The sequence below is a fragment of the Montipora capricornis genome, chromosome 8 (assembly GCF_036669925.1).
Source record: "Montipora capricornis isolate CH-2021 chromosome 8, ASM3666992v2, whole genome shotgun sequence".
In the NCBI taxonomy this organism is placed as follows: domain Eukaryota; kingdom Metazoa; phylum Cnidaria; class Anthozoa; order Scleractinia; family Acroporidae; genus Montipora; species Montipora capricornis.
Window position 1 is genome coordinate 36691242 of NC_090890.1, and position 17500 is coordinate 36708741.

Below are 17500 nucleotides of genomic sequence, written 5' to 3' on the forward strand. Positions count from 1 at the left end.
GAAACTTCAATCTGACGCGAGCAATATCGCGTCATTATCGAATAAATTATAAATTTATGTGTCTCTCCGCTTATTGACAATAAAAATTAGCTAATGAGCGCGCAAGATTTTTTGCAGTCATTGTAAAAAGGCTTATTGCACTCCACACGTCCATAACCCATCTACTGCTTGATTTTTGCAGGAAATGAAAGTAGCGGTATTGTTTTCCTTTCCCGATCCATGACTTTGCATAAAGAACGAGAGAATTCGCTCGTGCGGTTACCTATTTGCAAACGAATCAGAGGCGTTGTGCCCATCAGGTCCAATTTGATTGGCCAAAATTTGGCGAGACCCGTATTCTAAATTTAGATTAATACAGTAGACCAAATGAGGGAAAACGGCACTTCTGGGTAATGGGCTTCTGTTGCACACGCAAGACTGTCAAGTGTACCTATTTTAATCTCTGTTTTCAATCTGCAGATCCTAAAGTCAGTTGGAAAGGATATTTGGTTACCATACTATTGGGAAACGTTGATCAGTCCCGAGGATACTCCACACCAAAATGCTTTCAACTGCCAAAGGTATCTGAAAAAGATGGTAAAGTAAATTACATCACATTAATCTCTTCCCATCCAAACAGACCAGAGGCAGTGTTATCGAAATGTTGTGGATTCGATTTCCGTTCAACTGAGTTAGATTTTTCTCAACAGCGGTGTTGAAACCGTTATGTTACAGTATGTGTGAAATGTTTCGTGCAACTTGCAACTTGTCAAGTTGCACGAAACCTTTCACAGTGTAACAGCGCCTTTCAGTTGAAATGCCACTATTAAAAATAATCACTCTCCCATCCGCATTTCAAAATATAGAATTTCTCATATTCTCCGTTATCACACCAACTCGTCTCACATCTGAGTGTATGCTCTTTTTTCTATGTTCATACTTCACTAAGAACTCTTTAAAGCCCGCTCAGCTCTATACTGACATATCCTCTATCGAATTTGTTCTAGAATCAGACGTCCATGACTTTAAATTCCTCTAACGGATGGAAATATCCAAACGATATCTCCCTTAACGTAAGTTAGCAAACGTTTGGCTGTGAACAGACTCTGCAGAATGGTGATTGCCTGAGGCAGATAGGAGGGAGGTTCTCGTGTATTCGTAGCCAAAGTGAACGATCCGTATCGTGTACTTTTAACTCGTTAAAAGTAGTAAAATGTCACAGTATTTTGGCGATGAAAGAACCGATCTTTAGTTGATCACGAATAGTTTCGTTTTAAACTCATTTTTCACAATAATTTGTCAGTTTTGACGGCTCATGCTCCGATCAACTCGAAACTTCAACATTCCTCCTCCCCCCCCCCCCCCCCCCCCCCCCGGGCAAAGCCCCGGCATTTGAACTTTTGAAGATTGGATCGTTCATATACGCGCCCCTTCGGGCCAAAATGGTGTTCAAATGCCCTTCCCTATCGTCGGATTTCTCTGTCATACCCTATTTAAGAACAATCCTCGTCGGCTCCTACCATATTTAATAAAGACCTTTTGAAGACCTTTTTTGTAAGCCAAACGCTCACAAATACTACATCTCTTCCTTTAAACTCTTCCATCTCGTCCAAACAGTTGTTTTATAGCTGTTAGCGACTTCGGCGACCGAATAAAAATCATTTGAAACCTGACACTTCCGGTTCAATTTTCCTCACCCCACGAAGGCAAAGGTTTGCCCGGGGGGTAGGGGGTGTTGAAGTTTCGATTGGATCGGCGCATTATAACTCAACGCTGACACCTAAAACGTAAAAGCTAGAAACTGTGTTTAGCTTAAGAAGCCGTTGTAATTACTACAAAATGGAGGAAACAAATGACATGAAATAAAACATTTTGAATTAGGTTTAGAAAACCTCTTACTGTATCGTTTGGATGTTTTCTTGGTTGTCACTATTGAAGTGGGTGACTCAACAAAAGCATCTTTCTATTTCAACGTGAAGAAGATGCTCGGGAAACGGAGCCTTAAACTTATTTTGAATTGAAGTTGTCGTGGTATTCAAACTTTGATCCAATATATAATACTCTGCTTGGCAGAAGATTTCCTTGATTTGCCTCTCTAACGAGACGAAAAGGAAAGCTCTGAACGGATGAACTCGATGTTCTGTCACGCATGCGCGACAAGACGTCAATGCAATGTTACTTCCATCAGCAACTTTCATATAACCGCAATTCAATTTGTTTTCCTCACAAAAGTTTGCATAAACTATTGTCAATCATTCCCAAGTGCATTTGAAAACAATAGTTTACGCAAAATTTTGAGAGGAAAACAAAATGCATTGCAGTTATATGAAAGTCGCTGATTGTTCCACTAAAATTCAACACAGGTTATAGTGATTTTTAAACAGGTTAGAGATTAATTATTCGTCAAAAGTTCTGGACAAAATCAGGGAGTTCCGTGCAGTGGTTTACTTTCCTTCTGACTAGAGAGGGAATCAAGGAAATGTCTGCCAAGCAGGTAATCCAGAAGCGTCAACCTTCAGACAACTCTCCCTCAATTCTGATCACATTAACTAATAATGACTTGGTGGGAAAACCTGAATCAATTTAAACCCTAGAGCTTGCTCACAAGGCGTTGTGCAACATTTAATGCTCTGATGTAATTACAGGTAACTGCATTTCCATATCGAAAAAAGGCGAGACAGTTTGAAGGAATGACCACGTTTTACCCCAAAAAGCCAAATTACTCAGGTTTGCTGCAATACACTCATCAAAATATCTTTAAAAGCAAATTGATATGTTTCTCTTAGTAGCAATGTGTCCAGGATTGACCAAATGCACGCTCCTCTTAGTAAGCGTCACGAAGTGTCCCTTTGCTCTTCTTCCCAACTTAAACATCACTCTTGTCTCAGAAAACAGACAATTAACGGCTCAAAGTGTCCCCAAATGCTGTTCCTCGATTTAAGATAAGCAGCTGCATTTACCCTAACCTAAAAATAACGCTAACCTTTACCCTTAGCTTACTGTTGGACTGTAAGCAGCAAATGCTTAGACCTGAAGGGAAACTTCGCGTTGGATGTGAAAATTGTAGGGTCAATCCTGGATATAAGCGTAGTAGTTGGGCTGCAAGTAATAAGGTTTGGTGTCGGGCAGGTCTTAGACTAAAGCACAGGTCACATTCCACAGGTCAAGACTAGAAGTCCCTGGTCCAATGAGGAACGACGAAGCCAAAAGCAAAAAGCTTCCCCTAAACCTGAAAACAACATTGTTGTAGAGTGATTAAGGCACTTTTGGTGTTGTTTATTTGACTGTAGCACAGCGTCATGTACGCTCACCTGTAGAATTTGAACCGTGTTTTAGACCCACTGTTTGGTGTCGCCGTAATAATGCTTCTCGCCCAGGGGAAGCCTTGATGGACAAGGAGGTACAAAGGATAAGCGATTGGCTACAAAAGAAAACTTGGCTGATAATAGGATTTTACCGGCAGAGTTTTTCTAGTGGTGCATGTCCGGTGCAGTCCCCACGTCTGAGACGAAAAATTGGAGTGATTTGGCATCGCGTTTACAGAAAACAACAACTGAAAAAGAAAACATCAGGCTTCACCTTGTTATAAAAGTTTGTGGAGGCAGTGCGACCCAGTGGTGAGGAAGCCTGCCTTGAGATTCCGTGATTCCGAGATTCGGAGTTCCAGACCCGTTCTGACCACTCGTTAAATTTGATCCAGGTAGTCCCTGGTTCAACCTCTCGGCTGTACTTGTAAATAACCAACTGGTTTGCCTCCAGCTAGATTCAGTGTCACCGGCAGTTGAGATTCTTAACAGTTGTTGTTGATCTGTTCTGTTTCTTCGTTGATGACGGTCTTTCACTGGCCATGAAAAGCCCCCTAACTTGAGTCTCCCTTCGGAGAATTTGCTCTGTTCTTAACGGGCAAAAATGAGCTAAAAATCAAACAAGCTTCTTTGGTTTTTGGTGGAAAGCAAAGTCTACCCTAACGCCTTCCGTTTCTCGTTTTCTGTAAATGCGACGCTAGCTAAAGCTCTCTATTGAGTTGGTAAATGGTGTGCTATATTCAGTTCGTCTTAAGGGATCATTGGATTTCACTATAAACCAACCGCAGAAACCTCATAATTATACGAAGACGCAGTAGTAAGAATAGCTTGCCTTTGCGCCTTCTTTAGTTTAGTTTCGATGATCATCAAAGAATGCGGTCAATGGTTTAAACAAAATAGAGACGAAACCTAGAAGGACAGACAAACAACGTGGTCCTTTAAAATATTACATACATGTTGCTTGTTTGTGTCTATGATCGACAATGATCAACACGTTTCTTAGGACTTTACAGCTGTTTCCACAAGGCGTCTGCGTGCGAGTGTCTCGACTCCGGGCTATGCCGTCATGTACGGCTGAAGTGCGTTCATGTCACACTCAGCCGATCCTTCAAGATACTGTTTAAGTAAAGCTATTCTGATGAGTTGTTGCTCTTTGCCTTTCTGGATGTGATCATTGAATATCAAATGAGGCCTTTCAATTTCTTTTTTGTCCATTCCTAATTATGCAGGTCGTGATACCACTACACCGTCTCCAACACTTTCTTCACGATGTGAGTATTGAAAAAATAAATAAATTAATTAATTAATAAATGTATAAGTGAATAAAAATAGATCCCACACAAAATGCCTAACTAGGAAGTAAATGAATCGGTGCCGTCCGCGAAAACCTTGATAAAAAAAAAAAACAAAAGGAAGCAAGCAGAAATCGTTTTGCTTAAACGGTGGGAAAACGCTAGGTCGGTAGGAAGATGTGAAAAACACCAAGGCTTTCCTCAACTAGGAATAAGGGGTTATGTATTTTATTCTAATCAGTTTGTACCAAATAACTTCTATTTTTGTTTCCGTTCACTGTGTATAGATACTATTACATCTTCTTCATCAAGTTCTTCACGATGTGAGATTCAAATATCGAGGTTTTCTCAAACTAATCACAAGGACGGAAGACCAACTAAATGAAACCTATAAAATTAAGTAAAAGATACTTTAAAGCCCTAAACAAAGAGCTCAAAATCTGAGTCTTCAAGAAGCAATGTGGATGAAAGTTTCAGTGTTACTTGTCAAATGACGAAAAACAAAAAAGAGCCTAATACCTAACCAAAACACATTAAGGACTTCAGGCAATAACGACGTGAGAAAAAACAATAGATTCGCACGCCCGGCAAGTCTTTTCAATAGACCACTTTCATAAATGGCGACCACATTGGCATTTTTTTTTTGTATTTATGTTAATTAGACCTACCATCCTCATTTTCAAACAAATATTTTTTTGGAAATTTTCTTGTCGTAGCGAGGCTAGAAAGGCTTACTAGGCTTACTGATTAAAAGGTGCGAAGATATGAAACACACCAAGACTTTCCACAGGATGAAATAAAGGGTTGTTGTTAGGAATAAAGGCTCCATCAAGACAATGCTGCAATAAAAAATGTCCTTGCTCTTAGCTTTGCCTTTTTGCATGTAATCATTTTGTACCAAATAGCTTCTTCTTCTTTTTTTTTCGTCCACTGTATATAGATACCATTACATCTTCTTCACCAAGTTCTTCACAAAGTGAGTATTAACAGGACCCATTTACATTTGGGTAACCTTAGTCTATGCAATATAGTAGCGCCAGCAGGACAATAATCACACTGACCCTTGGTTGATGGCTTTGCCTTCCCAAGCCTATATTATAGCTCAGAGGTAGGGCCCATCCGACTTCAAAAACTACGTCTGTAAACATTCAGTTCTTTAGTTGTATTCTCGTCCTTTTACAAAACCATCTGTCTCGTTTTTATCTCTTCCAGTTATTTTTGCCCCTTCCACACCGAGCCAACCAGGTAAATATCACTTCTGCTCTTAGCTAAAACTGAGCAATCACAGCTAATTTAAGGTAGTTCTGAATTGAACAAGTTAAATTTAAATTAAATTGCATTATTTTTGTCTTTACAATATACGGAGAGAGACGCGCTCCCCTTTTTCCTACGGTGTTGTTTTCGGCTTGATTAGAGACTGCAGTAGTAATTTACACCCCCATTTTTTAAGCCCCCAACTTCCCCCACCCTCTCCCCCCTCAACTTTCAAATGTACTCCGCGGCCCCTCATATAGAATGTTTTCACGTGACGTCACGGCAGCCATGTTAGTGTACCTAAACAATAGAAAGGCGGCCATGTTAGTGTTCCCAACTAATCCTCTGGGAATTGAGCTCTATTATCATGCAAACGTTCTTTTGTTTCAGTGGAAAACAAGGTTACTGATCACTTGAGTGAAAACACTCTATAAACATACAAATTCCGTCTGTTTTATCTCTTAGAGCTACCTTTTTAGCTCCTCCAACATCAAGATGTAAATGTAGATACTCTACTCTACTCTACATTTATCCTCTTTTGCCAAGGGTGTTCTATTTGACATTTTTTTTTTGTCTGGTTCGACTCACAACCATGTTTGGTAGATCACGTGACCAAAACAGAAAATGCCTAAAAACTGAGCGAGTTAACTATGTTTTTCAAACATTTTTACCGTAACAGTATGAGAACATTTTAACTAAATCTGTAGCGTGGATTTTTTTTGAAAAAATTCTCTCTCAAAACCATTATGACGTCAGAAGGCCCTCTTTCGATACCCTTTTCAAAATATCAGTTCCACTTTTTGTCCAAATAGAAATTCCATGCTCCTTTTTACCAAAAATTATGGGATGATTCCCATCCGGTGTTAAAACCGCCTCTTTCTTTCGTTTCCTGGGAGCTTTTACCTGCTTTCCACTGAAACGAACGCCAAAGGACTGGGTCTAGTTGCGCATGCGCCTTCTGATTGAAGTAATGTCAGATTTTCATTGGAAACGTTACTTCAAAGAACCATCCATGCAACGTTTTTGTAGGGCTCCTAACTAAAATTCTTCCTAAGGCTCGTTTTAAACGTCGCATTTCACACCTACCGATTCTAATGCAAATGAGAAAAATCTACTGTTTTCGCTCATTTGCATTAGATTCGGCACATGTGAAATGCGACGTTTGAAAGGCGCCTTAGAACCACGGACGACAACCGGAAGTGAACTGTTTTGCTATTTAACTTGTCTTGATACTAGCACATTTATAGTGCTTAGTATCCTTTCACTTGCATTTCTTCAGACGATTGGTTTAAAAATCTGGAAGGGACCACTCTGTGCGGGAATTATCTCCCGGCTCTGGTTCCCGATCAAAAGGACTGTATCTTTCTGTTTTAAAATTGCGTTTTTATTTTAGTCAAAAACACTTTCAAAGCCTACTACACTCGTTCGTTCGTCATTCAATCTGGCCTAAAAGCCTTTACGTCAATAGCTTTATGCAATATCGAAATACGATAACAATGCGGTTACCAACCACTAAAGCTTATACTCTGTTTCATTAACATGTGCTTGTTATCTATCATTCCCTAAATACATGTCACACTTTGACTTGAGTTGCGTTACAATGACTATTATCAGACACATTTCCCTGGCATGCGAACATGGTTCTCTCCTGGTTTCCGTCCGTTGCTTAAGTGCAATTTTAATTATAAAAAATAGTTTTTATTCATATATAAAGTAGAACTAATTGCCATCGCACTTAGACTCGCTTTGAAAAGGAGGTAGACATGAACTCGGATATGGTCTATTACTTGCTAGGGTAAGCAGCGATAAATTAGTCAAGCCATTTGCCTGAAGAATTATCAAGCACCTCCCTCCAAATAATTAAGGCCATTCCTTTGTTACGTATGAATCTTCAATGTTTCCTCGATTTTTGTTTGTGTTAGTGACACCAGATATTACGCTCATCGTTTTTTCTGCGGTGGGAGGTCCTACCATAATTTTGGCACTGTGGTTGCTTTACCGACTGTGGAAAAGAGTAAAGAATGTTCAGAACACAAAAAGTAAGTAAAATCCAGCGTTTTGACGCCGTAAAATGTAATGAGAGAATGCAGAGAACAGAGCAGTACAAGAAAAAATAATCGGAATTAAAGGGCAGAATGACGTGAGGGCATGATCGAAAGACGTCGATTATGATGATGATGGTCATCATCATCATAAACGAAGATGAGGAAGGCGATGACAATAACCAAGAACAAGATACGGGTTTCTTGTGCAGTATTTAAGTTTATCTGATAATATGCATGCAAAAATTTCAGCGAATTGATCGGCTGAGAGCACGCCAAGTAATCCCAAACTGAGTCTCAGAAAAGTGAAAACAGTGCAGATACTTGAAATTAGTGCAATTGGGGGTTTTCATCTGACGTGACGGCGGCCATGCTGGTGAACAGAACAATGCTGTAAAATGTCTTTTGGGAATTTGACTCTATTATTATGCAAAAACTTGTGGAACCATTTTCTATTGTTTTGTACACCAACATGGCCGTCTCATCACGTGGATGAAAACCAAAGATATTTTTGCATGTATATCATTAATAAGTAATCGCACGATTTTTGTCTCGAGCACTTTGAAATAAATAAACGCTTGTAAAAGTTTTAAAAGATTACAAATTATCAGTAAACAAAATTTTAGTTTCTAAAGAAACTGTGGTACTTCCAGGGGAGGCAGTGTGGCCCATTGGTTAGGGCGCTTGCCTTGAGATCCGGAGATCCCGGGTTCAAGACCCGCTCTAACCACTCGTTGAATTTGATTCTGGTAGTCCCTGGTTCAACTTCCCAGCTGCACTTGTAAATAGCCAACTGGTTTGCCTCCGGCCAGTTGGGATTCTTAGCAGTTGTTGTTCCGTTCCGTCGTTTCATTGGCCCTGAAAAGCCCCTATGGGGAGCGGTCACTTAAGTATGTATGTATATATGTATGTATATATGTATGTATGTATGTATGTACTGCGTCGGTGGGAGAATGAAACAGAAATTGATTTTATCAAACGATTTGATAAAGGCGGAGGGCTAACGCTCGAAACGTCAGCTTTCCAAATCTTTCATGGTGGTTATTCGACCTTTATCAACTCGTTTGATAAAATCAATTTCTGCTACAAATTACCAGGCTTATTTATTCCAAATTGCACTGTCTCGAAATCATGTGATTAACTATACAAATACAAAAGTGGACATAGCAATTAAAATAGGAAGGAGGAAAAATTAATTATACATAAAGTGAAAAAAAAACAAAGGAAAAGTGCGTAGTGACCATATACTAGAAAGTGCTTTCAAGACGGTCGCTATCACACGAAATACATGAAAGGGCAAATATATAATATTATAAAGAAGTGGACTGGTAAAAAAGGGACAAATAGTAGTAGATATAGATACACTGAGCGCTTTTCCTTTACATGGATATGCTGTTCGTTTTGGTGGGACAACAAATGGAAGGTTATGGAACAGCCTTTCCGAATGAATTTTTTTCGAAAACACAAAGAATGACTTCAGAAGCACTCTTCTTTTCTCGTTTTCACCGAAATGACCCTTTCACCACTAAACCATTCACACTTGGTGCATAATATCCCTTCTATTTGTGGAGTTTCTCCTTTGGTGTAAAAGTCAACCCGGTTTTTTTCTTCCAAATGAGCAGTCTATCTTTTCTCTGTAGTCAGTCGAGCAAAACGCAAGACACGCAGATGGCCACGCGTGCGATTCTCGCGGCTTCGCTGGTCCCGCGCACGTGCACTAACAGAAAAAGAGACTGCTCGCAGTCTAATCTAAAAGTCTACTTTCCCTACCGCAAGTTATTGACATTCCTTTAATTAATGGCTAATTTAAAATGATTTCGTTTTTTTACAGAATTTAAATACCACGCATTTGTAATCTACAGTATGTGCGATGCTGATTTGGTCAACTCGCTTTTCTCAGTTCTCGAAAGCAACGGTCTTAGGTGTTGCATCCACTGGAGAGACTTTGTACCTGGCAGGCCGTACGTGGACAATATTGTAGAAAGCATACGCGACAGCTTTAAGATCATTGCTGTCTTATCAAGAGATTTCAATCGGAGCGAATGCTGCAAATTTGAATTTCAGCAAACTTTGGACAGGCTCATGAACAATGGAGACGATTGCTTGATTTTAATAGTACTGGACAACGAAGTTATCTCGAATTTGCCGGGCACGATATTGCGCAGAAGTTATATTGACTTTACAAATCTTGCCGATAGATCGACGTGGGAATCTCGTTTGGTTAGAATTTTAAGAACCGCAGATATTATTGAGGAAGATGACAGTAATTCTGACAGTGGGAGCAATAGCAGTTCAACAGCCAGTGAAGGGACGGCTTTCCTTCCCTTAGAGTAATTATCCACGTCCATCCGTTTACTGAAACCGCAGGCATGCGGTCTGGAATTGTGATCCACTGGTCAATCGGCAAGAAGACTGAGCCAAAGAAAAAACAGTTGATCCTAGAGAATTCTCGGACACTTTTTGCACTGGTTAAGGATTCCAGTTTGAGATCTCGGAAAATCCTATTGGTCAAGTGGAACGTCACTCGGCCCAATCCACCAGACGATCAAGATCACGTGAGCTTCTTGAGAATAGGACGCAATAATTTAGTGAAATGGAAAGAGACACTTCGGCCAAACCGGTCTGACAGGTTCTCCTGCTTAGGTGGTCCCAAAAATCCTAGCAGGACCGAACTGAAACCGATCTTTCTATTCGAGTTCTAAACTGAAATTCTCGAAAATTCGGCTGAAAGGAGAGCTTCCCTGGAACGAAACGGAACGTTAAGGAGTGCCAACGCGGCCAGCAAGAATGGTAACACACTACTTCGTATGAGACAACTGCTTTTTCGAAGCAAAGCAACCTAATGGCTGCTTCCTAAGTAACACGAACAAGCGTGTCCAGACCTCATTAACTGCACCAACCCACCTGATCAAAATTCACTATTTTTGAAATACATTTCTGGAATTAAATACCTATTTGTATTTATTTTATTGTCAAGGCAGGCCTTTCGCAGTTTTGCAAACTTTATTATTTACCACTAAGAGAATCGTAGGAGTGAAGATCTGAGGGACCTTCTACTCAAAACGCTGAACAAGCGCTCCTTTGAAGGAATGGAGGCTTATATCCGGTTCTGTTGAAAAAATTAAAGTTGTTTTACTATTTGAGAAAAAATATATTTCCTTTTATTTTTACAAGGAGCTCATCTGTTTTACTAATTAATAATTAATCAATAATTACTTCAGAAACGTATTATTTTATCTGGGAACCGGCATTTTGCGTCGCGTTTATTACATTAGGAAGGTTACGAAACGAGGACGCCGACGGCAACGACGACGCTACAAAACAATAGGTTTAGGGCCTCTTTGTACTCGAGCCCGGGTTGGACACCGACCCGGGTCAGTTCAGCGTCGAATCTTACGTTTACATGAGCCCAGGCTGGGTCATTCTCGGCTGACCCGGGTCAGTTCCCTTTCGCTGGGTTGAAAGGGCTGGTGACTACTTGTCAGTGAGGAAAATGGCGGACGAACCATGCAATCATAACAATCATCAATTTGTGTTAACGTTTTCAGCCATTTTGGTACAGGCTAAGCATGGGCGAGAACGCTGAACCGCAAAAAAAAAGTGATGTTCAAACAATCCCGGGTCAGATACGCCAGTGTTTGCATGAAGAAATTGAAGAAATTTCAACCCTTCTAGCCGGGTCAACCCGAGTCTTGAGAAGGGTTACCCGGCAAGGGGGGCTGACCCGGTTTGACTACTGTTTTCATGTAAACGCTTATAAACACTTGACTGCAAAAGGGTTACCCGCCGCGGTAATTCAACCCGGGGTAAAAAGCAACCCGGGCTCGTGTAAATGGCTCCGCACGCTTTGCACGTTCCCTTTACATTTTAGTACATTTCTTTACCGTCATCTCCTAAATGACGACGTGAAATGACCAAATTCAAGGTTCTGTGGAGGACGTTAGCACATGACGATGAATTTTCAGTTCTCTCTCTACGCTTCCAACTCACTCATACCAGTTTAATTCCTCGACAGTTACTACACATTTTTAACGCGAAACGACATGAAATAGTTTTGTAGTGATATGAATAACGCGAACTCGTATTTTAATATGAAGTCCTCGTTGCCGTCGCCGTCCTCGTTTCGTAAGCTCCCTAATTCTGAAACAAGACGCCTTTCAAGGCGTATCCGTGGGATGCACAAACAGTTATGACAAATTGTCCAGTTACAGTGAACTACAACCACAGGTAAACTTCGGAAAATGGGGAGAGATTCCCAAAAAGATAAATCTATAATTTAACTAGAAGTTTTAAGTTGCAAAAACAGAGAGAGGTTATCTCTTATTATTAATGCTACTAAATTATCCAGTGGAAACAACGAGGCCCTATTAGGGGTTATCAGGAATACAGGAGATTTAGGTAAGAAAAACTTATAGGAATATGGGAAATTTGGGGAGAGAAATTAACGGGATGCAGGATATTTAAAAAAACCGAACAGGTATTATAGTGGTACAAACCACAGGAATTAACGGGATACAGATCAGGATATTTAGGGATACGGGATACTTAAATCCCTCCCTCCCCTAATGGGGCCTTAGCAATCAGCACAGCAATACTATCACAATTCGGGCGTTTAAAGTGTATACCACACGAATTTTTTTTTACAGTTTCTCGGTAGCTCGATATGTAAGATAAACGGTTCGAGAGTTCAAATTCGTTGAAAATTCTCCTAAACATATTTATTTCGTTCACACTTCCCGCGTAGGCGGCCTGAAATTTGTCCCCTTGACCGCGCGGCCAATAACTCGCGTGACTTGGGCCTGTGACGTCAGGTTGTTGTACTCTCGAACGCACATTTGCACTACAGAAAAAATTGGGTCCGGACCCGTCAAAAACCGGGACGGACCCATAACTTTTGCAAAGAAATGCTGGAGTTTCTACAGGGCCATAGGCGCCCATGGTCCTGTAGAAACTCCAGTGTTTCTTTACAAAAGTTATGGGTCCGTCCCGGTTTTTCGGTGGGTCCGGACCCAAATTTTTCTGTCGTGTAAACGGCCTTATAGGCGCCTGCGGCCCTGCAGAAATTCCAGTATTTCTTTGCAAAAGTTATGGGTCCGTACCGCATTATTGACGGGTACGGACCCAAATTTTTCTGTAGTGCAAATGCAGCTTGATCATTTACCAACATGGTAGAAAAGAAGAAGCCGGTGAGGAAAGGTGGACGATATTGCGTCGCTGGAGCGCCTAATAATCGTAGTTGTACGAACACATCCTACACGCCAGGCATCTCCATGCATCAGTTCCCTGTTGGTCGCATTTTGAGAGAGAAATGGGTGAAATTCGGCCAACGGCACCGGGTTCACTGTTATTTTCAAGGAGTCAATTTCACTCCAGTGCTGGAGTGAAAAAGTGGAGTAAAATAAAGCGGAGTAAAATGTACTCCTAAGAGGAGTTAATTTAACTCCACCAAGAGTAATTTTTACTCTTACTAGTTTAATACTCAAAGGCAATGACTTTGCTAGAGTAAATTTTACTCTCCCTACAGAGTAATATAATATGCTGGAGTTAATTTTACTCCTACTTATCGGGATACTGAGTAAAGTCTACCCCACTTACTTTCTGAGAAAAAAAGTAGAAGAGGATTTTACTCCTATGTATTTTTGTAGAGTAAATTTAAGTTTATCCATTCTAAGATGTGGAATTAGGGTTGTTTTATTTTTTTGAAATCCACCGATTAATTCTTTGTTTTCGAGGAGTTGGAGTGAAAAAGTGGAGTAAAACTAAACGCAGTAAAATGTACGCCTCTTATTTAGTACTCCACTAATTAAGAGTAAAGTATACTGCCCTCCAAGTCAACAGTTTTACAGGATTAAAATCCTGTTAATGAAGGCCGGTATCTTTCCACATTTTAGTGAGGGTTAATACGATGAGGCCGCTCTGAATCTTGCTGGTTTTTTCGTTTTTAATTGGACGACGCGGTAAGAAAGAAAGATCGTTATCCTCCGCCATCATTTCCGCCATATTGGATAACACACTAGAGAACAGACTGGAAACTAGTGAGCCGTTTTGGTCAGCAGTCACCGGTGCAGCCTTTTACTGATTTCGGCGGGTCTTTCGGCGGTTTTACTCGAGTTTGAATCAACGATCACAATTTGTGCTGACGAGTTTTTCGTTTGTTTACTCTTTAAATGCTGATCCAAAGCAAGGAAATGCTTACAACAACTCAAGCAAAAAGGTAAGCGTTAACTGAACTATGAGCAGATAATATTTGATGCCTTAGGCCCGATTCACACACTGCGTACTTTTCATGAGCCGAACTTAATTCGAGTTCGACCGACACAAATTAACGAAAGTACGCCTGTTGATTCAGAAGTCGAACTTAACTGGGCCCTCCACAGCAGTTCCAAAGCCATTACCAAGAAAACCAATTGATTTTGTCAGCGATTTTCATGTAGAAGGCAAAACATGGTTTATGCATGATCATGAAGTTCGGCACATGAAACGTTCGACGTCTGAAATCAAAGCCGATCCACGGCCATGCTAAAGCCGAATTCCCGTCTAGGCCAGGCGAAAAGAACGCCTGAGCCATTCCAAGTTAAAATAGCCGTTCTTAATTGATTCAAACGTCGAACTTTTCATGTATTAAGTTCGGATCATGAAAAGTATGGCGTCTGAGTCGGGCCTTATTGTCTTCAAAAATGACAATTTAATGTAAGCTTATGTAGAATTCAAACCTTTTACATGCACCTTCAAGTCCCAAATTTGTCAGGCAAGGATATTTAGTTTGGCTTAAGTGCTTTAACAAAATGGTATGTGAAGCTTTAGATCAAATGGTTAAGCAAATGATTTGGTATTAGAGTGCTCTCACCGCAAATGACATGATGACAGAAAGCAGAAAGCTTCAGCTGTCATTTAAACTATAGTATTCAATGGAAATAGTATGTTAATGCCTGCATGAGATTGTTATTATTGGCGTTTAAAGAAAAGAGAGCCAAAGTTTGACGAGTCTGCTTTTCAAACACTTACATTATAACCGAAGTGACATTGTCTGACACTTGTAGAGTGCAGACCCCAAACTAACCATAACTCACAGTTATTGAAAGCTAAACGTTTTAGTTAAAATGGGTGTTTAAAATCGCTATTTGTAGGCAGTCTGCAGTTCTCATACACCTTAGAAATAATCAGCTTTATTATTACCAGCATTTTTTTTTAGACATGTGATATTGAGTGTTGTTATCTGGATGAAATTCTTATGACATCTTTTATCTGTAAGTAGCAGTAATAATTTTTGGTTGAATTATTTTTTTCCAAGAAAACTGAAACTTTTCACTATATTTGTTTGTTGATTTACAGTTCAAATTGAAGGTGGGGACAGCTGGGAATTGGTTCATTAAAAGATTGCTGGGAAGTTTTGGCAGAGAGTTGGTTACAGAAAGTGCTGAGGCAAGCCAAGAGGATGCCTTCTTCTTGCAACATACAGTACATACCACTACATGTATCATCTATGGAAGAGGATTTGGAGGAAGCCCCAGATAAAAGAAAAGGTTGGTGCCATGAAAAAATTCCTTTAAGGCATGTTTCTGTAAAAAAGCTGTAATGCAGTCAAACAGCTGAAAGTCTGAAAGACTTAGAAGCTGATTGTTGCTTTTAAACAAGTGATGCATATATATATATATATATATATATATATATATAAACAAATAACTCACATAAATTACACTTTAACAACTAATTCTTGACAGTCACTGCAATAAAATAATTATAAAGCACTGTCTGAGTTACAGGCCTGTGTACGTATAGACTAATAATGCCTAGCGATTAGTAGAAGATGATGCTGCAGTTTTATTTATCCATTGTCTCACCCAAGATCTGCTTTCAGTTTAAAATTTGAAATACTGTTATATGTAAATACCTCATCACACATAATTTTTTTTGGAAAAGTGTTGAAGACTAAGAAAGCATGTGGCAATATATTTTCAAGATTTGTTCCATGGGTTCCACCACTATATGTGTACTTTTATCATTATGACAAAATTAATTTGATAGTAAACTGAGTTACTCAATGAATCAAGAAAATTGTTACAGATATAATCTCATGCAAGTACCCATATTTCATGTGATTCCATTTATTTGGTACACCAAAATGGGTGGCTGGTGTCTTTTGTTTCTCAGGATTAGGGATGTATTAGATTTGTGCTCTCTTCCTATTTTGTTAGAATATTGTGGAATGATCTTAATTTTGGAAGGGGTTATACTAATCATTATTCTCTTTTATTACTTTTAAGGATGATGAGTCAATCAATGGAGAGGTTCTAAAAGCAGCATTTGCAAGGATTGTTGCTAGCTTCTGGCACACTAATTGAACCAGAGACATTTACCTTGTGGCAGAAAGCAAGGTTTTGTTAGAACTTTCATTTGCTATAATTGTTTTGATGGGAGCATACTTAATTATCAGCTTAATCTTGGGGTTTTTTTCTTCTTTTTGGAAACAAAAAGTTTTTACTTTTTTCTTAATGTAAATTATGAACTTAAGGTCTGAATTTTTTCCTTTTGGAAACAATTCTGTTGGAGAAAAAATGAACACATTGGTAAAGTTCAATGTTGGCAAAATTTTTGCATCAGTTAACAAGGCATGTTCCATTTTTTACGTTTCACTTCTTTCTGTAAGAACTGACTTGTATTACATGTACATAAAACCCATTTTGTTATACTGAGTCACATTTATCCAAGTATGTTGTATGCTTTAGTTTTTGTAATTGAAGTTAGATTTTGCAGCCATTGTTGCAATCTGTAATCAAAACACATACCACTCAATTTATCTTTGTTTAAGGCAAGAACACATTCAGCTGATTGCCATTTTATTATTGCCTGAATAATTAGAATAAAGATAGCTTTGACTTTTGCGATGTATTTGTATGTGTATACATTGTATTTATCATGTGCATTCTTTGCAATCTTACATGTATGATTAAAATTACCAGTATTAGGTGCTTCATTGTAAACCTGGTGTTTTCTTTACATAATATTAAAAAAAATGAACTTTTTATGGTTATGAGAAATCTGACTGTAAATGAAGGTACAGGAGATCTATTGAGGGTGAATGTAATCTGTAGAAAGAGTAAATATTACTCTGACAAGGGGAGTAAAGTTTAAGAGGGTAAATTTTACTCTTGAAAAGGAGTGGTTTTGTACCTTTTTGTCTCACCCCAGTTTTGGAGTTAATTTAACTCTGTCAAGGGTAAATTGAACTCCATTTAAAGAGTTCAATTCACTCCAATAGAAGGATAAAATTTACTCTTGTATTGGAGTGAATTTTACACCAGAGGAGGGGTAAACAATACAGGAGTAAATTTTACCCCGACAAAAGAGTAAAAGATATAGGAGTAAATTTTACTCCAAAAGCGGAGTAAGCAATACCGGAGTGAATTTTACTCCAAAATTGGAGTCGTTTTGTACCTTTTTTTTTATTCCCCTTTTGGAGTTAAATCTACTCCTTGAAAATAACAGTGTTGATTTCAAAGAACCCATTTCGAAACACGGTGTACCTGCTGCACCTCTTCACACTCTTCTGTTTCGATTGTAAGCAGAATAATCCAAAAGCTAGGATGAGGCAGTGAGGAACCATGGTCACACTGACTGATCAGAGTTG

At 39.3% G+C, this 17500-nt stretch overlaps 1 protein-coding gene and 1 long non-coding RNA gene across 4 annotated transcripts in view; both read left to right on the forward strand.

Moving 5' to 3' along the window:
• The window catches only part of LOC138060005 (uncharacterized), a 32404-nt gene extending 21382 nt beyond the window's left edge, over window positions 1–11022 (forward strand). For 2 of the 3 annotated variants that reach the window (XM_068905677.1, XM_068905675.1), the window contains 8 exons: window positions 460–560; window positions 987–1052; window positions 2625–2706; window positions 4514–4555; window positions 5517–5552; window positions 5789–5821; window positions 7753–7869; window positions 9704–11022. In XM_068905677.1, coding sequence (XP_068761778.1) covers window positions 460–560; window positions 987–1052; window positions 2625–2706; window positions 4514–4555; window positions 5517–5552; window positions 5789–5821; window positions 7753–7869; window positions 9704–10206 — 980 coding nt within the window. In that variant the 3' untranslated portion in view covers window positions 10207–11022. The remainder of the gene's footprint in view (window positions 1–459; window positions 561–986; window positions 1053–2624; window positions 2707–4513; window positions 4556–5516; window positions 5553–5788; window positions 5822–7752; window positions 7870–9703) is intronic. The other variant, XM_068905676.1, reaches the window with a different exon arrangement.
• A 2621-nt stretch (window positions 11023–13643) lies between these two features.
• On the forward strand, window positions 13644–16853 carry LOC138059885 (uncharacterized). Its single transcript, XR_011134266.1, has 3 exons — window positions 13644–14086; window positions 15205–15395; window positions 16137–16853. It is a non-coding gene; the product is annotated as an uncharacterized lncRNA (long non-coding RNA).
• Window positions 16854–17500: the final 647 nt, after the last annotated feature.